Here is a 26,811-nt window from a genome sequence, read left to right on the forward strand (position 1 = left end):
CAGAGAGGGGATGTTCTCATGGCTCCCCCAGCCAAGTGGACCACAGAGAGGGGATGTTCTCATGGCTCCCCCAGCCAAGTGGACCGCAGAGAGATGTTCTCATGGCTCCCCCAGCCAAGTGGACCACAGAGAGGAGATGTTCTCATGGCTCCCCCAGCCAAGTGGACCACAGAGAGATGTTCTCATGGCTCCCCCAGCCAAGTGGACCACAGAGAGGAGATGTTCTCATGGCTCCCCCAGCCAAGTGGACCACAGAGAGGGGATGTTCTCATGGCTCCCCCAGCCAAGTGGACCACAGAGAGGGGATGTTCTCATGGCTCCCCCAGCCAAGTGGACCACAGAGAGGGGATGTTCTCATGGCTCCCCCAGCCAAGTGGACCACAGAGAGGGGATGTTCTCATGGCTCCCCCAGCCAAGTGGACCACAGAGAGGGGATGTTCTCATGGCTCCCCCAGCCAAGTAGACCACAGAGAGGGGATGTTCTCATGGTTGTCTTCCTCTCAGGCTTCCATGTCTTCTCCCTGGACCTCCTCAATGTCCACCTCTTGAACATCAGACTCTGAGGCCTCATCTTCACTGTCACTTTCCAACCTCGTTGAGGATGGCTCATTGTCAGGCTCAAAAAGCCTAGAATTTGCCAGCGTGGCCACCAATTCTTCAACCCTTGTATTGGTCAGCCTGTTGCGTGCTTTGGTGTGTGTGTGTTTCCAAACAAAGACCAGTTGCGCTCTGAGGTGACTGATGTTGGTGGGATTTGGAGGATGATGGAGGCAACAGGGGAAAGAGCCTCAGATCCACAAAGTCCCTTCCACCAGGTGGCTGATGAGATATGTTGGCACGACTTTCATATTGCATCTCCATCCCAAAGCCCTTGCTTGGAAGTGTACTTCACCAGACTGCCAAGAACCTTACCCCCATCCAGGCCAATGTGACGAGACATGGTAGTGATGACACCATAGGCCTTGTTGATCTCTGCACCAGACAGGATGCTCTTGCCAGCGTACTTGGGGTCCAACATGTGCGCTGCGGCATGTCTGGGCTTCAGGCAGAAGTCTTCACGCTTTTTGATGTATTTCAGAACGGCAGTTTCCTCTGCTTGGAGCAACAGTGAAGTGGGCAGGACAGTACGGATATCTGTGGGCTAGAATACTTTGGTCTTAGGTCTTTGTAGTTCTTTAATTACACTAACTACTTTCCAGAGAGTCTGAGAAAACCCTGAAAGTCCCCTGGTCTTTGTAGTTGTTTAGTCATTCATCACGCGTCTCGTAGAACAGCAAAGTGATTCATTTTACAAGTTCCAGTTTGTTCACTCATAGATGTCTGTTGAATTGTTACCTTCTCCTGTTGACAGATATAGGGTTGGACTGCACTTCATAAGAGAACAATGTTAGTTAGCAAGAATACTTTATTCAGAGGCAAAGAAGGGTGTCTTGTGTGTGAAAATGGCCTAGTGGGCAGGACAGTACGGATTTATTATCTTACATCTGCAAGCAGAGTCTGAACATGAGACCTTTTTGGAACAACCATTATTTTTTGTCTTACTGAAATTTAATTTCAGGGCCCAGGTCTGACACAATCTGTGCAGAAGATCTAGGTGCTGCAGATCATCAGCAAACCGTAGACATGTGACTTCAGATTCTAGTAGGGTGAGGCCAGGTGCTGCAGACTGTTCTAGTGCCCTCGCCAATTCATTGATATATATAATAATGTTGAAGAGGGTGGGGCTTAAACTGCATCCCTGTCTCACCCCACGGCCCTGTGGAAAGAAATGTGTGTGTCTTTTGACAATTTTAACAGCACACTTGTTGTTTGTGTACATGGCCTTGGGGTGTCATGTGTTTTACCCCCAACACCACTTTCCATCCATTTGTATAGCAGACCCTCATACCAAATTGAGCCAAAAGTTTTTTTTGAAATCATCAAAGCATGAGAAGACTGCCTTTAATTTTTATTTTATGTTTGTCAAATAGGGTGTGCAGGGTGAATACGTGGTCTGTCGTACGGTAATTTGGTAAAAAGCCAATTTGACATTTGCTCAGTACATTGTTTTCACTTTGGAAAATGTACGAGTCTGCTGTTAATGATGATAATGCAGAGGATTTTCCCAGGTGGGCTGACTGGGGTTGATGTAGAACTGAATATAGATGGGGTTGATGTAGAACTGAATATAGATGGGGTGACTGGGGTTGATGTAGAACTGAATATAGATGGGGTGACTGGGGTTGATGTAGAACTGAATATAGATGGGGTTGATGTAGAACTGAATATAGATGGGGTTGATGTAGAACTGAATATAGATGGGGTTGATGTAGAACTGAATATAGATGGGGTTGATGTAGAACTGAATATAGATGGGGTTGATGTAGAACTGAATATAGATGGGCTGACTGGGGTTGTTGTAGAACTGACTATAGATGGGGTTGTTGTAGAACTGAATATAGATGGGCTGACTGGGGTTGATGTAGAACTGAATATAGATGGGCTGACTGGGGTTGTTGTAGAACTGAATATAGATGGGCTGACTGGGGTTGTTGTAGAACTGACTATAGATGGGGTTGATGTAGAACTGAATATAGATGGGCTGACTGGGGTTGTTGTAGAACTGACTATAGATGGGGTTGTTGTAGAACTGAATATAGATGGGCTGACTGGGGTTGATGTAGAACTGAATATAGATGGGCTGACTGGGGTTGATGTAGAACTGAATATAGATGGGCTGACTGGGGTTGATGTAGAACTGAATATAGATGGGCTGACTGGGGTTGTTGTAGAACTGACTATAGATGGGGTTGTTGTAGAACTGACTATAGATGGGGTTGTTGTAGAACTGACTATAGATGGGGTTGATGTAGAACTGAATATAGATGGGGTTGATGTAGAACTGAATATAGAGCATTAGCTCTTTATCAGAGAGGGATTGGAAGGTTCCAGAAGACCTTTTAAATACAGTGTAGCTGTTTGGGACCTGCAGAGCCCTGTGGTTTGTATGACGCGGGCAGTATAGCAGGAGCAATGTTCATAACCTGTGGTCCTCCCTCCTCTACTCCCCCTGTGTATAGTGTGTGTGTCTGTGTGTGAGAACCTGTGGTTGTGCCTCCCTCCCTCCCTCCCTCCCTCCCTCCCTCCAGCCTGATTCTTCCCAGATGTTTCCTGTGAGACTGCAAGGTCACACACACACACACACACACACACACACACACACACACACACACACACACACACACACACACACACACACACACACAGCGAGAGAGAGGCTCCACTTACTCAGTGAGTTGAAGCAGAAATATAAACCAAACCCAGCCCATCAACAGTTGTGGGGTTTCTTCTCAAACAAACGACACTGAAACACAATTGTGAGAAAAAGCTCTGGGGTTTTATTGCTCTCTCGGCCATTTTCACACACAAGGCACCCTTCTTTGCCTCTGAATAAAGTATTCTAGCTAACTAACGTTGTTCTCTTATGAAGTGCAGTCCCACCCTATATCTGTCAACAGGAGAAGGTAACAATTCAACAGTCATCTATGAGTGAACAAACAGGAACTTGTCAAATGAATCACTTTGCTGTTCTACGAGAGGCATGATGAATGACTAAAGAACTACAAAGACCAGTGGACTTTCAGGGTTTTCTCAGACTCTCTGGAAAGTAGTTAGTGTAATTAAAGAACTACAAAGCTACGTAGTTACATTAACGTATGGGTTAGTATTCTGTCTCAGCATAGTCACATTAACATATGGGTTAGTATTCTGTCTCAGCATAGTCACATTAACGTATGGGTTAGTATTCTGTCTCAGCATAGTCACATTAACGTATGGGTTAGTATTCTGTCACATTAACTTATGGGTTAGTATTCTGTCACATTAACATATGGGTTAGTTTTCTGTCACATGAACGTATGGGTTAGTATTCTGTCTCAGCGTAGTCACATTAACGTATGGGTTAGTACTCGCTCTCAGCATAGTCACATTAACATATGGGTTAGTATTCTGTCTCAGCATTGTTCATTAACGTATGGGTTAGTACTCTGTCTCAGCATTGTTCATTAACGTATGGGTTAGTACTTGGGGTTGACTCGAAGACGGTGACATTAGAACTGCTACAGTAAAACATTGATTAAAGCTGCAGTCTGGGATTTTGGAAGCCACTTAATGGTTGTTTTAAGTCTTGGTGTTTTTCCCAAACGCAGCTGTAGACCGGAGTGTGTTTTAATGTTGTACCAGCACGTATTACTTCATCATTTATGTATTGCAGGTTGGTTTTGATTCTGTAATTAATGGATGACTGAATAAAAGCTGTGGGTTCTGCCACCACACAACCACTAATAACACCCCTGTATCTAAGCCAACGTCTAGTAAATAACAGTAATATATAGGACTATACAGCATCTTACTTTACCTAGTGACTGACCATACATACAGTGATCTATAGTAATCTCCCAACACTCGCTTTCTCTCTCTCTGTCTGTCTGTCTGTCTGTCTGTCTGTCTGTCTGTCTCTGTCTGCCTCACTCTCTGTCTGTCTGCCTCACTCTCTGTCTGTCTGTCTGCCTCACTCTCTGTCTGTCCGTCTGCCTCACTCTCTGTCTGTCTGTCCGTCTGCCTCACTCTCTGTCTGTCTGCCTCACTCTCTCTCTCTCTGTCTGTCTGCCTCACTCTCTGTCTGTCTGTCTGCCTCACTCTCTGTGTCTGCCTCACTCACTCTCTGGCTGTCTGCCTCACTCTCTCTCTGTCTGTCTGCCTCACTCACTCTCTCTCTGTCTGTCTGCCTCACTCACTCTCCGTCTGTGCATCTCTCTCTGTCTGCCTCACTCTCTGTCTGTCTGTCTGCCTCACTCTCTGTCTGTCTGTCTGCCTCTCTGTCTGTCTGTCTGCCTCACTGTCTGTCTGTCTGTCTGCCTCACTCACTCTCCGTCTGTGCATCTCCCTCTGTCTGCCTCACTCTCTGTCGGTCTGCCTCACTCTCTGTCTGTCTGTCTGCCTCACTCTCTGTCGGTCTGCATCTCTCTCTGTCTGCCTCACTCTCTGTCTGACTCTCTCTCTGTCTGTCTGCATCTCTGTCTGTCTGCATCTCTCTCTGTCTGTCTCACTCTGTCTGTCTGCCTCACTCGTCTGTCTGTCTGCCTCACTCTCTCGTCTGTCTGCCTCACTCTCTCGTCTGGCTGTCTGCCTCACTCTCTGTCTGGCTGTCTGCCTCACTCTCTGTCTGCCTCTCTCTCTGTCTGTCTGCCTCTCTCTCTCACTCACTCTGTCTGTCTGCCTCACTCTCTCTCTGTCTGTCTGCCTCACTCACTCTCCGTCTGTGCCTCACTCTCTGTCGGTCTGCCTCACTCTCTGTCTGTCTGCATCTCTGTCTGTCTGCCTCTCTCTCTGTCTGTCTGCCTCTCTCTCTGTCTGTCTGCCTCTCTCTCTGTCTGTCTGCATCTCTGTCTCTCTGCATCTCTCTCTGTCTCACTCTGTCTGTCTGCCTCACTCTCTGTTTGACTGCCTCACTCTCTGTCTGTCTGTCTGCCTCACTCTCTCGTCTGTCTGCCTCACTCTCTCGTCTGTCTGTCTGCCTCACTCTCTGTCTGTCTGCATCTATCTCTGTCTGTCTCACTCTGTCTGCCTCACTCTCTGTCTGTCTGCCTCACTCTCTGTCTGTCTGCCTCACTCTCTGTCTGTCTGCCTCACTCTCTGTCTGTCTGCCTCACTCTCTGTCTGTCTGCCTCACTCTCTGTCTGTCTGCCTCACTCTCTGTCTGTCTGTCTGCCTCACTCTCTGTCTGTCTGTCTGCCTCACTTTCTGTCTGTCTGTCTGCCTCACTCTGTCTGTCTGTCTGTCTGCCTCACTCTCTCGTCTGTCTGTCTGCCTCACTCTCTCGTCTGTCTGTCTGCCTCACTCTCTCGTCTGTCTGTCTGCCTCTCTCTCTCGTCTGTCTGTCTGCCTCTCTCTCTCTCTCAATTCAATTCAAATTTATTTTTTGGGAAACATATGTTTACATTGCAAAAACCAAATGCAATAGACATTGAACAAAAGGGAAATAAGCAAGGGAAACATTAGTAAATATTAGAAAAGTTTTAAAATAATATAGACATTTCAAATGTTATATTATTGGCAATGTACAAGTAGTTGAAGTCTGAAAGGGAAAATAAATAAATAAATAAATATAGGTTGTATTTACAATGTTTGTCTTCCACTGGTTGCCCTTTTCTCTTGGCAGCGGGCCACATCTTGCTGCTGTGGTTACACACTGCGGTATTTCGCCTATTTTCGCCATATGGGAGTTTATCAATGTTTGATTTGTTTTCAAATTCTTGGGGGAAATATGTGTCTCTAATATGGTCATACATTTGGCAGGAGGTTAGGAAGTGCAGCTCAGTTTCCACCTCATTTTGTGGGCAGTGTGCACATAGCCTGTCTTCTCTTGAGAGCCAAGTCTGCCTTCTGCGGCCTTTCTCAATAGCAAGGCTATGCTCACTGAGTCTGTACGTAGTCAAAGCTTTCCTTCATTTTGGGTCAGTCACGGTGGTCAGGTATTCTGCCACTGTGTACTCTCTGTTTAGGGCCAGATGGCATTCTAGTTTGCTCTGTTTTTTTATTCTATCCAGTGTGTCAAATAGTTATGTTTTTGCGTTCTCATAATTTGGTTGGGTCTAAATGTGTTGCTGTCCTGGGGCTCTGTGGGGTCTGTTTGTGTTTGTGAACAGAGTCCCAGAACCAGCTGGCTGAGGGGACTCTTCTCCAGGTTCATCTCTCTGTAGGTGAGGGCTCTGTGGGGTCTGTTTGTGTTTGTGAACAGAGCCCCAGAACCAGCTGGCTGAGGGGACTCTTCTCCAGGTTCATCTCTCTGTAGGTGAGGGCTCTGTGGGGTCTGTTTGTGTTTGTGAACAGAGCCCCAGAACCAGCTGGCTGAGGGGACTCTTCTCCAGGTTCATCTCTTTCTCTACGTGAGGGATTTGTTGTGTAATGTGTGGCCATCACTTTCTTTTAGGTGGTTGTAGAATTGAACAGCTCTTTTCTGGATGTAGATAACTTGTGTGTATCGTCCTAATTCTGCTCTGTATTGTTTGGGGTTTTGTGTTGTAGACAAAGTATATTTTTACAGAATTCTGCATGCAGACTCTCAATTGTGCGTTTGTCCCATTTTGTAGATTCTTAGTTGGTGAGTCGACCCCAGAGCGCAATGGGTTCGACAACAGATTGAAGTATTTTAAACCAGATCCTAATTGGGATGCTGAGTGTTATGTTCATTATGATGGCATATTAGGCCCTTCTTGCCTTGTCTCTCAGATCGCTCACAGGAAGTTACCTCTGGTGTTGATGTTTAGGCCAAAGTAGGTGTAATTCTTTATGTGCTCTAAGGCAACGGTGTCGAGATAGAATTTGTATTTTTTTGTCTTGGCTACTGGACCTTTTCTGGAACACCATTATTTTGGTCTTACTGAGATTTATTGTCAGGGCCCAGGTCTGGCAGAATCTGTGCAGAAGATCTAGGTGCTGCTGTAGACCCTCCTTGGTTGGTGACAGAAGCACCAGATCATCAGCAAACAGTAGACATTTGACTTCAGATTCTAGTAGGGTGAGACCGGGTGCTGCAGACTGTTCTAGTGCCCTCGCTAATTAATTAATGTATGTATGTATGTATGTGTAAATTAAATTTAAGATAAACTTCAGAAAATGTCTTACTATTGCTGCTGAGGTGCATTAGGTTTTGTTTCTCCAAGCAGTGAAAGGTTTAGTAGGAAAACAGTTCTCGTGAAAAGACTACTACAACTTGCCCAGATTAGACCCTCTGTTTTCCCTCCCTCCCTTTCCCCAGACAGCGCTTTGCCAAGTTTGGGAGGCCCCAGCCAGTCTTTCTAGTGGGAGGATGCTGGGTTGGATTCTAGCCACCCCCCCAGAACCTCCCAGCCTCCCGATACACCAGCCAGCCACAGCTCTCCCTGTTCACATCCCATTCACAACCCTCTTCATCAAAACAAAATGCAGCTTCATGTTTTCACAATACGTCTAACACTTTTCTGTAAAGGTTTGGAGTGAAAGGGGGAGGGGGACGGGATGTTTCCCCTCTTCTGTGGTCTGCTGTTTCAGCTTGCTGGGGGAAGTTGAAGAGCCCAGGGAGAAACCGAGAACATGTTGAGACTCTCTCTAGGGAACACTAATAACATGGAGGGAGTACTCTCAGTACTCTACTTAACTCTGCTCTCAGTACTCTACTTAACTCTGCTCTCAGTACTCTACTTAACTCTGCTCTACTTACCCTCAGTACTCTACTTAACTCTACTCTACTTACCCTCAGTACTCTACTTAACTCTGCTCTCAGTACTCTACTTAACTCTGCTCTCAGTACTCTACTTAACTCTGCTCTCAGTACTCTACTTAACTCTACTCTACTTACCCTCAGTACTCTACTTAACTCTGCTCTACTTACCCTCAGTACTCTACTTAACCCTGCTCTACTTACCCTCAGTACTCTACTTAACTCTGCTCTACTTACCCTCAGTACTCTACTTAACTCTGCTGTACTTACCCTCAGTACTCTACTTAACTCTACTCTACTTACTCTCAGTGCTCTACTTAACTCTACTTACCCTCAGTACTCTACTTAACTCTACTTACCCTCAGTACCCTACTTAACTCTGCTTGACTTACTCTCAGTACTCTACTTAACTCTGCTCTACTTACCCTCAGTACTCTACTTAACTCTGCTCTACTTACCCTCAGTACTCTACTTAACTCTACTTACCCTCAGTACCCTACTTAACTCTGCTCTACTTACCCTCAGTACTCTACTTAACTCTGCTCTACTTACTTTCAGTACTCTACTTAACTCTGCTCTACTTACCCTCAGTACTCTACTTAACTCTGCTCTACTTACTTTCAGTACTCTACTTAACTCTGCTCTACTTACCCTCAGTACTCTACTTAACTCTACTTACCCTCAGTACCCTACTTAACTCTGCTCTACTTACCCTCAGTACTCTACTTAACTCTGCTCTACTTACTTTCAGTACTCTACTTAACTCTGCTCTACTTACCCTCAGTACTCTACTTAACTCTGCTCTACTTACCCTCAGTACTCTACTTAACTCTGCTCTACTTAACTCTGCTCTACTTACCCTCAGTACTCTACTTAACTCTGCTCTACTTACCCTCAGTACTCTACTTAACTATACTTACCCTCAGTACTCTACTTAACTCTACTTACCCTCAGTACTCTACTTAACTCTGCTCTACTTACCCTTAGTACTCTACTTAACTCTGCTCTACTTACCCTCAGTACTCTACTTAACTCTACTCTACTTACTCTCAGTACTTTACTTAACTCTGCTCTACTTACCCTCAGTACTCTACTTAACTCTACTTACCCTCAGTACCCTACTTAACTCTGCTCTACTTACTTTCAGTACTCTACTTAACTCTGCTCTACTTACCCTCAGTACTCTACTTAACTCTGCTCTACTTACTTTCAGTACTCTACTTAACTCTGCTCTACTTACCCTCAGTACTCTACTTAACTCTGCTCTACTTACCCTCAGTACTCTACTTAACTCTACCTACCCTCAGTACTCTACTTAACTCTACTTACCCTCAGTACTCTACTTAACTCTACTTACCCTCAGTACTCTACTTAACTCTGCTCTACTTAACTCTGCTCTACTTACCCTCAGTACTCTACTTAACTCTGCTCTACTTACCCTCAGTACTCTACTTAACTCTGCTCTACTTACCTTCAGTACTCTACTTAACTCTGCTCTACTTACCCTCAGTACTCTACTTAACTCTACTCTACTTACTCTCAGTACTCTACTTAACTGTACTCTACTTACTCTCAGTACTCTACTTAACTCTGCTCTACTTACCCTCAGTACTCTACTTAACTCTACTCTACTTACTCTCAGTACTCTACTTAACTCTACTCTACTTACTCTCAGTACTCTACTTAACTCTGCTCTACTTACCCTCAGTACTCTACTTAACTCTACTCTACTTACTCTCAGTACTTTACTTAACTCTGCTCTACTTACCCTCAGTACTCTACTTAACCCTGCTCTACTTACTCTCAGTACTCTACTTAACTCTGCTCTACTTACCCTCAGTACTCTACTTAACTCTGCTCTACTTACCCTCAGTACTCTACTTAACTCTACTCTACTTACTCTCAGAGCTCTACTTATCTCTGCTCTACTTACTCTCAGTACTCTACTTAACTCTACTCTACTTACTCTCAGTACTCTACTTAACTCTGCTCTACTTACCCTCAGTACTCTACTTAACTCTACTCTACTTACTCTCAGTACTTTACTTAACTCTGCTCTACTTACCCTCAGTACTCTACTTAACCCTGCTCTACTTACTCTCAGTACTCTACTTAACTCTGCTCTACTTACCCTCAGTACTCTACTTAACTCTGCTCTACTTACCCTCAGCACTCTACTTAACTCTGCTCTACTTACTCTCAGTACTCTACTTAACTCTACCTACCCTCAGTACTCTACTTAACTCTACTTACCCTCAGTACTCTACTTACCCTCAGTACTCTACTTACCCTCAGTACTCTACTTAACTCTGCTCTACTTACCCTCAGTACTCTACTTAACTCTGCTCTACTTACCTTCAGTACTCTACTTAACTCTACTCTACTTACTCTCAGTACTCTACTTAACTCTGCTCTACTTACCCTCAGCACTCTACTTAACTCTACTTACCCTCAGTACTCTACTTAACTCTGCTCTACTTACCCTCAGTACTCTACTTAACTCTGCTCTACTTACTCTCAGTACTCTACTTAACTCTACTCTACTTACCCTCAGCACTCTACTTAACTCTACTTACCCTCAGTACTCTACTTATCTCTGCTCTACTTACTCTCAGTACTCTACTTAACTCTACTCTACTTACTCTCAGTACTCTACTTAACTCTGCTCTACTTACCCTCAGTACTCTACTTAACTCTACTCTACTTACTCTCAGTACTTTACTTAACTCTGCTCTACTTACCCTCAGTACTCTACTTAACCCTGCTCTACTTACTCTCAGTACTCTACTTAACTCTGCTCTACTTACCCTCAGTACTCTACTTAACTCTGCTCTACTTACCCTCAGCACTCTACTTAACTCTGCTCTACTTAACTCTGCTCTACTTACTCTCAGTACTCTACTTAACTCTACTTACCCTCAGTACTCTACTTACCCTCAGTACTCTACTTAACTCTACTTACCCTCAGTACTCTACTTAACTCTGCTCTACTTACTCTCAGTACTCTACTTAACTCTACTCTACTTACCCTCAGTACTCTACTTAACTCTGCTCTACTTACCCTCAGTACTCTACTTAACTCTACTTACCCTCAGTACTCTACTTACCCTCAGTACTCTACTTAACTCTGCTCTACTTACCCTCAGTACTCTACTTAACTCTGCTCTACTTACCTTCAGTACTCTACTTAACTCTACTCTACTTACTCTCAGTACTCTACTTAACTCTGCTCTACTTACCCTCAGCACTCTACTTAACTCTACTTACCCTCAGTACTCTACTTAACTCTGCTCTACTTACCCTCAGTACTCTACTTAACTCTGCTCTACTTACTCTCAGTACTCTACTTAACTCTACTCTACTTACCCTCAGTACTCTACTTAACTCTGCTCTACTTACCTTCAGTACTCTACTTAACTCTGCTCTACTTACCCTCAGTACTCTACTTAACCCTGCTCTACTTACTCTCAGTACTCTACTTAACTCTGCTCTACTTACCCTCAGTACTCTACTTAACCCTGCTCTACTTACTCTCAGTACTCTACTTAACTCTGCTCTACTTACCCTCAGTACTCTACTTAACTCTGCTCTACTTACCCTCAGTACTCTACTTAACTCTGCTCTACTTACTCTCAGTACTCTACTTAACTCTGCTCTACTTACCCTCAGTACTCTACTTAACCCTGCTCTACTTACCCTCAGTACTCTACTTAACTCTGCTCTACTTACCCTCAGTACTCTACTTAACTCTACTCTACTTTCCCTCAGTACTCTACTTAACTCTGCTCTCAGTACTCTACTTAACTCTGCTCTACTTACCCTCAGTACTCTACTTAACTCTGCTCTACTTACTCTCAGTAATCTACTTATCTCTGCTCTACTTACCCTCAGTACTCTACTTAACTCTACTCTACTTACTCTCAGTACTCTACTTAACTCTACTCTACTTACCCTCAGTACTTTACTTAACTCTACTCTACTTACTCTCAGTACTCTGCTCTACTTACTCTCAGTAATCTACTTATCTCTGCTCTACTTACCCTCAGTACTCTACTTAACTCTACTTACCCTCAGTACTCTACTTAACTCTACTCTACTTACTCTCAGTACTGTACTTAACTCTGCTCTACTTACTCTCAGTAATCTACTTATCTCTGCTCTACTTACCCTCAGTACTCAACTCTACTTACCCTCAGTACTCTACTTAACTCTGCTCTACTTACTCTCAGTACTTAACTCTGCTCTACTTACTCTCAGTACTCTACTTAACTCTGCTCTACTTACCCTCAGTACTCTACTTAACTCTGCTCTACTTACTCTCAGTAATCTACTTATCTCTGCTCTACTTACCCTCAGTACTCTACTTAACTCTGCTCTACTTACCCTCAGTACTCCACTTAACTCTGCTCTACTTACTCTCAGTACTTAACTCTGCTCTACTTACTCTCAGTACTCTACTTAACTCTGCTCTACTTACCCTCAGTACCCTACTTAACTCTGCTCGACTTACTCTCAGTACTCTACTTAACTCTGCTCTACTTACCCTCAGTACTCTACTTAACTCTGCTCTACTTACCCTCAGTACTCTACTTAACTCTACTCTACTTACTCTCAGTACTTTACTTAACTCTGCTCTACTTACCATCAGTACTCTACTTAACTCTACTTACCCTCAGTACCCTACTTAACTCTGCTCTACTTACTTTCAGTACTCTACTTAACTCTGCTCTACTTACCCTCAGTACTCTACTTAACTCTGCTCTACTTACTTTCAGTACTCTACTTAACTCTGCTCTACTTACCCTCAGTACTCTACTTAACTCTGCTCTACTTACCCTCAGTACTCTACTTAACTCTGCTCTACTTAACTCTGCTCTACTTACCCTCAGTACTCTACTTAACTCTGCTCTACTTACCCTCAGTACTCTACTTAACTATACTTACCCTCAGTACTCTACTTAACTCTACTTACCCTCAGTACCCTACTTAACTCTACTCTACTTACTCTCAGTACTTTACTTAACTCTGCTCTACTTACCCTCAGTACTCTACTTAACTCTACTCTACTTACTCTCAGTACTTTACTTAACTCTGCTCTACTTACCATCAGTACTCTACTTAACTCTACTTACCCTCAGTACCCTACTTAACTCTGCTCTACTTACTTTCAGTACTCTACTTAACTCTGCTCGACTTACTCTCAGTACTCTACTTAACTCTGCTCTACTTACCCTCAGTACTCTACTTAACTCTGCTCTACTTACCCTCAGTACTCTACTTAAGTCTACTCTACTTACTCTCAGTACTTTACTTAACTCTGCTCTACTTACCCTCAGTACTCTACTTAACTCTACTTACCCTCAGTACCCTACTTAACTCTGCTCTACTTACTTTCAGTACTCTACTTAACTCTGCTCTACTTACCCTCAGTACTCTACTTAACTCTGCTCTACTTACTTTCAGTACTCTACTTAACTCTGCTCTACTTACCCTCAGTACTCTACTTAACTCTGCTCTACTTACCCTCAGTACTCTACTTAACTCTGCTCTACTTACCCTCAGTACTCTACTTAACTCTACCTACCCTCAGTACTCTACTTAACTCTACTTACCCTCAGTACTCTACTTAACTCTGCTCTACTTAACTCTGCTCTACTTACCTTCAGTACTCTACTTAACTCTGCTCTACTTACCCTCAGTACTCTACTTAACTCTACTCTACTTACTCTCAGTACTCTACTTAACTGTACTCTACTTACTCTCAGTACTCTACTTAACTCTGCTCTACTTACCCTCAGTACTCTACTTAACTCTACTCTACTTACTCTCAGTACTTAAATCTGCTCTACTTACTCTCAGTACTCTACTTAACTCTGCTCTACTTACCCTCAGTACCCTACTTATCTCTGCTCTACTTACTCTCAGTACTCTACTTAACTCTACTCTACTTACTCTCAGTACTCTACTTAACTCTGCTCTACTTACCCTCAGTACTCTACTTAACTCTACTCTACTTACTCTCAGTACTTTACTTAACTCTGCTCTACTTACCCTCAGTACTCTACTTAACCCTGCTCTACTTACTCTCAGTACTCTACTTAACTCTGCTCTACTTACCCTCAGTACTCTACTTAACTCTGCTCTACTTACCCTCAGTACTCTACTTAACTCTGCTCTACTTACCTTCAGTACTCTACTTAACTCTCAGTACTCTACTTAATTCTGCTCTACTTACCCTCAGCACTCTACTTAACTCTACTTACCCTCAGTACTCTACTTAACTCTGCTCTACTTACCCTCAGTACTCTACTTAACTCTGCTCTACTTACTCTCAGTACTCTACTTAACTCTACTCTACTTACTCTCAGTACTCTAATTAACTCTGCTCTACTTACCCTCAGTACTCTACTTAACTCTACTCTACTTACTCTCAGAGCTCTACTTAACTCTGCTCTACTTACCCTCAGCACTCTACTTAACTCTACTTACCCTCAGTACTCTACTTAACTCTGCTCCACTTACCCTCAGTACTCTACTTAACTCTGCTCTACTTACTCTCAGTACTCTACTTAACTCTACTCTACTTACTCTCAGTACTCTACTTAACTCTGCTCTACTTACCCTCAGTACTCTACTTAACTCTACTCTACTTACTCTCAGAGCTCTACTTAACTATGCTCTACTTACCCTCAGTACTCTACTTAACTCTACTCTACTTACTCTCAGTACTTTACTTAACTCTGCTCTACTTACCCTCAGTACTCTACTTAACTCTGCTCTACTTACCTTCAGTACTCTACTTAACTCTGCTCTACTTACCCTCAGTACTCTACTTAACTCTGCTCTACTTACCTTCAGTACTCTACTTAACTCTGCTCTACTTACCCTCAGTACTCTACTTAACCCTGCTCTACTTACTCTCAGTACTCTACTTAACTCTGCTCTACTTACCCTCAGTACTCTACTTAACCCTGCTCTACTTACCTCTCAGTACTCTACTTAACTCTACTTACCCTCAGTACTCTACTTAACTCTACTTACCCTCAGTACTCTACTTAACTCTGCTCTACTTAACTCTGCTCTACTTACCCTCAGTACTCTACTTAACTCTGCTCTACTTACCCTCAGTACTCTACTTAACTCTGCTCTACTTACCTTCAGTACTCTACTTAACTCTGCTCTACTTACCCTCAGTACTCTACTTAACTCTACTCTACTTTCCCTCAGTACTCTACTTAACTCTGCTCTCAGTACTCTACTTAACTCTGCTCTACTTACCCTCAGTACTCTACTTAACTCTGCTCTACTTACTCTCAGGAATCTACTTATCTCTGCTCTACTTACCCTCAGTACTCTACTTAACTCTACTCTACTTACTCTCAGTACTCTACTTAACTCTACTCTACTTACCCTCAGTACTTTACTTAACTCTACTCTACTTACTCTCAGTACTCTGCTCTACTTACTCTCAGTAATCTACTTATCTCTGCTCTACTTACCCTCAGTACTCTACTTAACTCTACTTACCCTCAGTACTCTACTTAACTCTACTCTACTTACTCTCAGTACTGTACTTAACTCTGCTCTACTTACTCTCAGTAATCTACTTATCTCTGCTCTACTTACCCTCAGTACTCAACTCTACTTACCCTCAGTACTCTACTTAACTCTGCTCTACTTACTCTCAGTACTTAACTCTGCTCTACTTACTCTCAGTACTCTACTTAACTCTGCTCTACTTACCCTCAGTACTCTACTTAACTCTGCTCTACTTACTCTCAGTAATCTACTTATCTCTGCTCTACTTACCCTCAGTACTCTACTTAACTCTGCTCTACTTACCCTCAGTACTCCACTTAACTCTGCTCTACTTACTCTCAGTACTTAACTCTGCTCTACTTACTCTCAGTACTCTACTTAACTCTGCTCTACTTACTCTCAGTACTCTACTTAACTCTGCTCTACTTACCCTCAGTACTCTACTTAACTATACCTACCCTCAGTACTCTACTTAACTCTACTTACCCTCAGTACTCTACTTAACTCTACTTACCCTCAGTACTCTACTTAACTCTGCTCTACTTAACTCTGCTCTACTTACCCTCAGTACTCTACTTAACTCTGCTCTACTTACCTTCAGTACTCTACTTAACTCTGCTCTACTTACCCTCAGTACTCTACTTAACTCTACTCTACTTACTCTCAGTACTTTACTTAACTCTGCTCTACTTACCCTCAGTACTCTACTTAACCCTGCTCTACTTACTCTCAGTACTCTACTTAACTCTGCTCTACTTACCCTCAGTACTCTACTTAACTCTGCTCTACTTACCCTCAGTACTCTACTTAACTCTACTCTACTTACTCTCAGAGCTCTACTTATCTCTGCTCTACTTACTCTCAGTACTCTACTTAACTCTACTCTACTTACTCTCAGTACTCTACTTAACTCTGCTCTACTTACCCTCAGTACTCTACTTAACTCTACTCTACTTACTCTCAGTACTTTACTTAACTCTGCTCTACTTACCCTCAGTACTCTACTTAACCCTGCTCTACTTACTCTCAGTACTCTACTTAACTCTGCTCTACTTACCCTCAGTACTCTACTTAACTCTGCTCTACTTACCCTCAGTACTCTACTTAACTCTGCTCTACTTAACTCTGCTCTACTTACTCTCAGTACTCTACTTAACTCTACCTACCCTCAGTACTCTACTTAACTCTACTTACCCTCAGTACTCTACTTACCCTCAGTACTCTACTTAACTCTGCTCTACTTACCCTCAGTACTCTACTTAACTCTGCTCTACTTACCTTCAGTACTCTACTTAACTCTACTCTACTTACTCTCAGTACTCTACTTAACTCTGCTCTACTTACCCTCAGCACTCTACTTAACTCTACTTACCCTCAGTACTCTACTTAACTCTGCTCTACTTACCCTCAGTACTCTACTTAACTCTGCTCTACTTACTCTCAGTACTCTACTTAACTCTACTCTACTTACTCTCAGTACTCTAATTAACTCTGCTCTACTTACCCTCAGTACTCTACTTAACTCTACTCTACTTACTCTCAGAGCTCTACTTAACTCTGCTCTACTTACCCTCAGCACTCTACTTAACTCTACTTACCCTCAGTACTCTACTTAACTCTGCTCCACTTACCCTCAGTACTCTACTTAACTCTGCTCTACTTACTCTCAGTACTCTACTTAACTCTACTCTACTTACCCTCAGTACTCTACTTAACTCTGCTCTACTTACCTTCAGTACTCTACTTAACTCTGCTCTACTTACCCTCAGTACTCTACTTAACTCTGCTCTACTTACTCTCAGTACTCTACTTAACTCTGCTCTACTTACCCTCAGTACTCTACTTAACCCTGCTCTACTTACTCTCAGTACTCTACTTAACTCTGCTCTACTTACCCTCAGTACTCTACTTAACTCTGCTCTACTTACCCTCAGTACTCTACTTAACTCTGCTCTACTTACTCTCAGTACTCTACTTAACTCTGCTCTACTTACCCTCAGTACTCTACTTAACCCTGCTCTACTTACCCTCAGTACTCTACTTAACTCTGCTCTACTTACCCTCAGTACTCTACTTAACTCTACTCTACTTTCCCTCAGTACTCTACTTAACTCTGCTCTCAGTACTCTACTTAACTCTGCTCTACTTACCCTCAGTACTCTACTTAACTCTGCTCTACTTACTCTCAGTAATCTACTTATCTCTGCTCTACTTACCCTCAGTACTCTACTTAACTCTACTCTACTTACTCTCAGTACTCTACTTAACTCTACTCTACTTACCCTCAGTACTTTACTTAACTCTACTCTACTTACTCTCAGTACTCTGCTCTACTTACTCTCAGTAATCTACTTATCTCTGCTCTACTTACCCTCAGTACTCTACTTAACTCTACTTACCCTCAGTACTCTTCTTAACTCTACTCTACTTACTCTCAGTACTGTACTTAACTCTGCTCTACTTACTCTCAGTAATCTACTTATCTCTGCTCTACTTACCCTCAGTACTCAACTCTACTTACCCTCAGTACTCTACTTAACTCTGCTCTACTTACTCTCAGTACTTAACTCTGCTCTACTTACTCTCAGTACTCTACTTAACTCTGCTCTACTTACCCTCAGTACTCTACTTAACTCTGCTCTACTTACTCTCAGTAATCTACTTATCTCTGCTCTACTTACCCTCAGTACTCTACTTAACTCTGCTCTACTTACCCTCAGTACTCCACTTAACTCTGCTCTACTTACTCTCAGTACTTAACTCTGCTCTACTTACTCTCAGTACTCTACTTAACTCTGCTCTACTTACCCTCAGTACCCTACTTAACTCTGCTCGACTTACTCTCAGTACTCTACTTAACTCTGCTCTACTTACCCTCAGTACTCTACTTAACTCTGCTCTACTTACCCTCAGTACTCTACTTAACTCTACTCTACTTACTCTCAGTACTTTACTTAACTCTGCTCTACTTACCATCAGTACTCTACTTAACTCTACTTACCCTCAGTACCCTACTTAACTCTGCTCTACTTACTTTCAGTACTCTACTTAACTCTGCTCTACTTACCCTCAGTACTCTACTTAACTCTGCTCTACTTACTTTCAGTACTCTACTTAACTCTGCTCTACTTACCCTCAGTACTCTACTTAACTCTACCTACCCTCAGTACTCTACTTAACTCTACTTACCCTCAGTACTCTACTTAACTCTGCTCTACTTAACTCTGCTCTACTTACCTTCAGTACTCTACTTAACTCTGCTCTACTTACCCTCAGTACTCTACTTAACTCTGCTCTACTTACCCTCAGTACTCTACTTAACTCTACTCTACTTACTCTCAGAGCTCTACTTATCTCTGCTCTACTTACTCTCAGTACTCTACTTAACTCTACTCTACTTACTCTCAGTACTCTACTTAACTCTGCTCTACTTACCCTCAGTACTCTACTTAACTCTACTCTACTTACTCTCAGTACTTTACTTAACTCTGCTCTACTTACCCTCAGTACTCTACTTAACCCTGCTCTACTTACTCTCAGTACTCTACTTAACTCTGCTCTACTTACCCTCAGTACTCTACTTAACTCTACTCTACTTACTCTCAGTACTCTAATTAACTCTGCTCTACTTACCCTCAGTACTCTACTTAACTCTACTCTACTTACTCTCAGAGCTCTACTTAACTCTGCTCTACTTACCCTCAGCACTCTACTTAACTCTACTTACCCTCAGTACTCTACTTAACTCTGCTCTACTTACTCTCAGTACTCTACTTAACTCTACTCTACTTACCCTCAGTACTCTACTTAACTCTGCTCTACTTACCTTCAGTACTCTACTTAACTCTGCTCTACTTACCCTCAGTACTCTACTTAACCCTGCTCTACTTACTCTCAGTACTCTACTTAACTCTGCTCTACTTACCCTCAGTACTCTACTTAACCCTGCTCTACTTACTCTCAGTACTCTACTTAACTCTGCTCTACTTACCCTCAGTACTCTACTTAACTCTGCTCTACTTACCCTCAGTACTCTACTTAACTCTGCTCTACTTACTCTCAGTACTCTACTTAACTCTGCTCTACTTACCCTCAGTACTCTACTTAACCCTGCTCTACTTACCCTCAGTACTCTACTTAACTCTGCTCTACTTACCCTCAGTACTCTACTTAACTCTACTCTACTTTCCCTCAGTACTCTACTTAACTCTGCTCTCAGTACTCTACTTAACTCTGCTCTACTTACCCTCAGTACTCTACTTAACTCTGCTCTACTTACTCTCAGTAATCTACTTATCTCTGCTCTACTTACCCTCAGTACTCTACTTAACTCTACTCTACTTACTCTCAGTACTCTACTTAACTCTACTCTACTTACCCTCAGTACTTTACTTAACTCTACTCTACTTACTCTCAGTACTCTGCTCTACTTACTCTCAGTAATCTACTTATCTCTGCTCTACTTACCCTCAGTACTCTACTTAACTCTACTTACCCTCAGTACTCTACTTAACTCTACTCTACTTACTCTCAGTACTGTACTTAACTCTGCTCTACTTACTCTCAGTAATCTACTTATCTCTGCTCTACTTACCCTCAGTACTCAACTCTACTTACCCTCAGTACTCTACTTAACTCTGCTCTACTTACTCTCAGTACTTAACTCTGCTCTACTTACTCTCAGTACTCTACTTAACTCTGCTCTACTTACCCTCAGTACTCTACTTAACTCTGCTCTACTTACTCTCAGTAATCTACTTATCTCTGCTCTACTTACCCTCAGTACTCTACTTAACTCTGCTCTACTTACCCTCAGTACTCCACTTAACTCTGCTCTACTTACTCTCAGTACTTAACTCTGCTCTACTTACTCTCAGTACTCTACTTAACTCTGCTCTACTTACCCTCAGTACCCTACTTAACTCTGCTCGACTTACTCTCAGTACTCTACTTAACTCTGCTCTACTTACCCTCAGTACTCTACTTAACTCTGCTCTACTTACCCTCAGTACTCTACTTAACTCTACTCTACTTACTCTCAGTACTTTACTTAACTCTGCTCTACTTACCATCAGTACTCTACTTAACTCTACTTACCCTCAGTACCCTACTTAACTCTGCTCTACTTACTTTCAGTACTCTACTTAACTCTGCTCTACTTACCCTCAGTACTCTACTTAACTCTGCTCTACTTACTTTCAGTACTCTACTTAACTCTGCTCTACTTACCCTCAGTACTCTACTTAACTCTGCTCTACTTACCCTCAGTACTCTACTTAACTCTGCTCTACTTACCCTCAGTACTCTACTTAACTCTACCTACCCTCAGTACTCTACTTAACTCTACTTACCCTCAGTACTCTACTTAACTCTGCTCTACTTAACTCTGCTCTACTTACCTTCAGTACTCTACTTAACTCTGCTCTACTTACCCTCAGTACTCTACTTAACTCTACTCTACTTACTCTCAGTACTCTACTTAACTGTACTCTACTTACTCTCAGTACTCTACTTAACTCTGCTCTACTTACCCTCAGTACTCTACTTAACTCTACTCTACTTACTCTCAGAGCTCTACTTATCTCTGCTCTACTTACTCTCAGTACTCTACTTAACTCTACTCTACTTACTCTCAGTACTCTACTTAACTCTGCTCTACTTACCCTCAGTACTCTACTTAACTCTACTCTACTTACTCTCAGTACTTTACTTAACTCTGCTCTACTTACCCTCAGTACTCTACTTAACCCTGCTCTACTTACTCTCAGTACTCTACTTAACTCTGCTCTACTTACCCTCAGTACTCTACTTAACTCTGCTCTACTTACCCTCAGTACTCTACTTAACTCTGCTCTACTTAACTCTGCTCTACTTACTCTCAGTACTCTACTTAACTCTACCTACCCTCAGTACTCTACTTACCCTCAGTACTCTACTTAACTCTGCTCTACTTACCCTCAGTACTCTACTTAACTCTGCTCTACTTACCTTCAGTACTCTACTTAACTCTCAGTACTCTACTTAACTCTGCTCTACTTACCCTCAGCACTCTACTTAACTCTACTTACCCTCAGTACTCTACTTAACTCTGCTCTACTTACCCTCAGTACTCTACTTAACTCTGCTCTACTTACTCTCAGTACTCTACTTAACTCTACTCTACTTACTCTCAGTACTCTAATTAACTCTGCTCTACTTACCCTCAGTACTCTACTTAACTCTACTCTACTTACTCTCAGAGCTCTACTTAACTCTGCTCTACTTACCCTCAGCACTCTACTTAACTCTACTTACCCTCAGTACTCTACTTAACTCTGCTCCACTTACCCTCAGTACTCTACTTAACTCTGCTCTACTTACTCTCAGTACTCTACTTAACTCTGCTCTACTTACCCTCAGTACTCTACTTAACTCTACTCTACTTACTCTCAGAGCTCTACTTAACTATGCTCTACTTACCCTCAGTACTCTACTTAACTCTACTCTACTTACTCTCAGTACTTTACTTAACTCTGCTCTACTTACCCTCAGTACTCTACTTAACTCTGCTCTACTTACCTTCAGTACTCTACTTAACTCTGCTCTACTTACCCTCAGTACTCTACTTAACTCTGCTCTACTTACCTTCAGTACTCTACTTAACTCTGCTCTACTTACCCTCAGTACTCTACTTAACCCTGCTCTACTTACTCTCAGTACTCTACTTAACTCTGCTCTACTTACCCTCAGTACTCTACTTAACCCTGCTCTACTTACTCTCAGTACTCTACTTAACTCTGCTCTACTTACCCTCAGTACTCTACTTAACTCTGCTCTACTTACCCTCAGTACTCTACTTAACTCTGCTCTACTTACCCTCAGTACTCTACTTAACTCTGCTCTACTTACCCTCAGTACTCTACTTAACCCTGCTCTACTTACCCTCAGTACTCTACTTAACTCTGCTCTACTTACCCTCAGTACTCTACTTAACTCTACTCTACTTTCCCTCAGTACTCTACTTAACTCTGCTCTCAGTACTCTACTTAACTCTGCTCTACTTACCCTCAGTACTCTACTTAACTCTGCTCTACTTACTCTCAGTAATCTACTTATCTCTGCTCTACTTACCCTCAGTACTCTACTTAACTCTACTCTACTTACTCTCAGTACTCTACTTAACTCTACTCTACTTACCCTCAGTACTTTACTTAACTCTACTCTACTTACTCTCAGTACTCTGCTCTACTTACTCTCAGTAATCTACTTATCTCTGCTCTACTTACCCTCAGTACTCTACTTAACTCTACTTACCCTCAGTACTCTACTTAACTCTACTCTACTTACTCTCAGTACTGTACTTAACTCTGCTCTACTTACTCTCAGTAATCTACTTATCTCTGCTCTACTTACCCTCAGTACTCAACTCTACTTACCCTCAGTACTCTACTTAACTCTGCTCTACTTACTCTCAGTACTTAACTCTGCTCTACTTACTCTCAGTACTCTACTTAACTCTGCTCTACTTACCCTCAGTACTCTACTTAACTCTGCTCTACTACCCTCAGTAATCTACTTAACTCTGCTCTACTTACCCTCAGTACTCCACTTAACTCTGCTCTACTTACTCTCAGTACTTAACTCTGCTCTACTTACTCTCAGTACTCTACTTAACTCTGCTCTACTTACCCTCAGTACTCTACTTAACTCTGCTCTACTTACTCTCAGTACTCTACTTAACTCTGCTCTACTTACTCTCAGTACTCTACTTAACTCTACTTACCCTCAGTACTCTACTTAACTCTGCTCTTTTAATCAAAACTGGGAGGTTATTTTAATGTGGTGCTTAAACATTGACAGCAACAAACTCCAGTTGTTGGAAATATTTTCATGGACAGGCAATGGTGTCTAGATGGAATTTGTGGTCCTGGTGACTGGACCTTTTTTGGAACACCATTATTTTGGTCTTACTGAGATTTACTGTCAGGGCCCAGGTCTGACAGAATCTGTGCAGAAGATCTAGGTGCTGCTGTAGGCCCTCCTTGGTTGGTGACAGAAGCACCAGATCATCAGCAAACAGTAGACATTTGACTTCGGATTCTAGTAGGGTGAGACCGGGTGCTGCAGACTGTTCTAGTGCCCGCGCCAATTCATTCTCTCTCTCTCTCTCGACTCTCTCTCTCTCTCTCTCTCTCTCTCTCTCTCTCTCTCTCTCTCTCTCTCGACACTCTCTCTCTCTCTCTCTACACATCTCTCCATTGCCCTAGAGCACACAAAAAACTATACATACCTCGGCCTAAACATCAGCACCACAGGTAACTTCCACAAAGCTGTGAACGATCTGAGAGACAAGGCAAGAAGGGCCTTCTATGCCATCAAAAGGAACATAAATTTCAACATACCAATTAGGATCTGGCTAAAAATACTTGAATCAGTCATAGAGCCCATTGCCCTTTATGGTTGTGAGGTCTGGGGTCCGCTCACCAACCAAGATTTCACAAAATGGGACAAACACCAAATTGAGACTCTGCATGCAGAATTCTGCAAAAATATCCTCCGTGTACAACGTATCTCTCTCTCTCTCGACTCTCTCTCTCGACTCTCTCTCTCTCTCTCGACTCTCTCTCTCTCTCTCGACTCTCTCTCTCTCTCTCGACTCTCTCTCTCTCTCTCGACTCTCTCTCTCTCTCTCTCGTCTCTCTCTCTCTCTCTCTCTCTCTCTCTCGACTCTCTCTCTCTCGACTCTCTCTCTCTCTCTCTCTCGACTCTCTCTCTCTCTCTCTACACATCTCTCGTTCAATAAGAAGTGTAAAAATGTTTACCGTTGCCCTATTGAATTACCCTTTTTCTTCTTTGTCTGTCTTAGAGGGGTTGTAATAAAACAGAAGACAAGTTTCCGTTGGGCAATAAATGTAATCTTCTCCTACTCTCTACAGAGGCAATCCTTCCAACGGAAACTATCGTAGTTCCAAGGACCCAAGGGACCGAAGCCGCAGCCCCATAGAGAGAGCCGCCGCCCCCTCCATGGGTCTCCATGGCAACCACCACCTGTACGCCCCCCACCACCACATGCCCAGCCTGGCCATGGACCAGCCTCTCGCCCTGACTAAAAACAACATGGACGCTGCCCGCACCCTCGCCATCTCGCCCACCGTCAGTCCTGTGGAACGCCAGCAGGTAGAGAGAGAGAGAGAGAGACACACACAGTCTTTCAAAGCTCAGAACATGCAGGTAAAAAGTTGTCTTCAAACCACATGCAAAAGGCCTAAACGTGTTTGTGTGTGTGTGTGTGTGTTTAGAATCGTCCGTCAGTGATAACGTGCGCTCCGGCCAACAACCGTAACTGTAACCTGTCTCACAACGGCTGTTCCAATAACCTGCCCAACAACTACAGCAGGAGACCAGCCAGCAACTGTAAGTACTATACCACAATATATTATACACATTATATGTACTATACCACAATATATTATACACATTATATGTACAATACCACAATATATTATACACATATGTACAATACCACAATATATTATACACATTATATGTACGTCTATGCTGTAAGTACTATACCACAATATATTATACACATTATATGTACTATACCACAATATATTATACACATTATATGTACTATACCACAATATATTATACACATTATATGTACGTCTATGCTGTAAGTACTATACCACAATATATTATACACATTATATGTACTATACCACAATATATTATACACATTATATGTACTATACCACAATATATTATACACATTATATGTACTATACCACAATATATTATACACATTATATGTACTATACCACAATATATTATACACATTATATGTACTATACCACAATATATTATACACATTATATGTACTATACCACAATATATTATACACATTATATGTACTATACCACAATATATTATACACATTATATGTACTATACCACAATATATTATACACATTATATGTACGTGTATGCTGTAAGTACTATACCACAATATATTATACACATTATATGTACGTGTATGCTGTAAGTAGCATACTATAGTTCCATATTATACCATAATACTACCAGTACAGAACCACAAGATCTTGCCGACAGAGATGGTCGCCTCGCTTCGCGTTCTTAGGAAACTATGCAGTATTTCATTTTTTGGTGTGTTATTTCTTACACTGTTACCCCAGGAAATCTTAAGTCTTTTTACACACAGCCGGGAGGAACTATTGGATATAAGAGTGACGTTAACTTACCTACATTACGACCAGGAATACGACTTTCCCGAAGCGGATCCTCTGTTTGGACCACCACCCAGGACAATGGATCGGATCCCAGTAGTCGACCCAAAACAACAGCGCTGCAGAAGGGGCAGACGGAGCGGCCTCCTGGTCAGGTTCCGTAGACGTGCACATCGCCCACCGCTCCAGAGTATACTACTCGCCAATGTCCAGTCTCTTGACAACAAGGTAGACGAAATTAGAGCAAGTGTTGCCTTCCAGAGAGACATCAGAGATTGTGACATTCTCTGTTTCATGGAAACATGTTTCTCTCGGGATACGTTGTCAATCTTTGTCAGGCTTCTTCATGTGCCGACAGAGATGAACACCTCTCTGGGAAGAGGAAGGGCGGGGTTTTATGCTTTATGATTAACGACTCATGGTGTAATCATAATAACATACAGGAACTCAAGTCCTTCTGCTCACCCGACCTACAATTCCTTACAATCAAATGTCGGCCATATTATCTCCCAAGAGAATTCTCGTCGGTTATCATCACAGCTGTTTATATACCCCATAAAGCAGACACCATGACGGCCCTCAAGGAAATTCACTGGACTCTATGTAAACTGGAAACCATATATCCTGAGGCTGCATTTACTGTAGCTGGGCATTTTAACAAAGCAAATTTGAGAACAAGGCTACCTTAATTCTATCAGCATATTGATTGTAGCACTCGCGCTGGCAATACACTCGACCACTGCTACTGCATACAAGGCCCTCCCTCGCCCTCCCTTTGGACAAATCTGACCAAAACTCCATCTTGCTC

General features: G+C 42.5%; 1 protein-coding gene across 2 annotated transcripts in view; it reads left to right on the top strand.

Annotated features, from left to right (window-relative positions):
• The window catches only part of vgll4b (vestigial-like family member 4b), a 115,112-nt gene that overhangs the window by 77,908 nt on the left and 10,393 nt on the right, over positions 1-26,811 (top strand). For both annotated transcript variants that reach the window (XM_071336922.1, XM_071336921.1), the window contains 2 exons: positions 24,694-24,934; positions 25,057-25,171. In XM_071336922.1, the coding sequence (XP_071193023.1) occupies positions 24,694-24,934; positions 25,057-25,171 (356 nt within the window). The remainder of the gene's footprint in view (positions 1-24,693; positions 24,935-25,056; positions 25,172-26,811) is intronic.

The sequence above is a fragment of the Salvelinus alpinus genome, chromosome 12 (genome assembly GCF_045679555.1).
Source record: "Salvelinus alpinus chromosome 12, SLU_Salpinus.1, whole genome shotgun sequence".
Taxonomy (NCBI): Eukaryota; Metazoa; Chordata; class Actinopteri; order Salmoniformes; family Salmonidae; genus Salvelinus; species Salvelinus alpinus.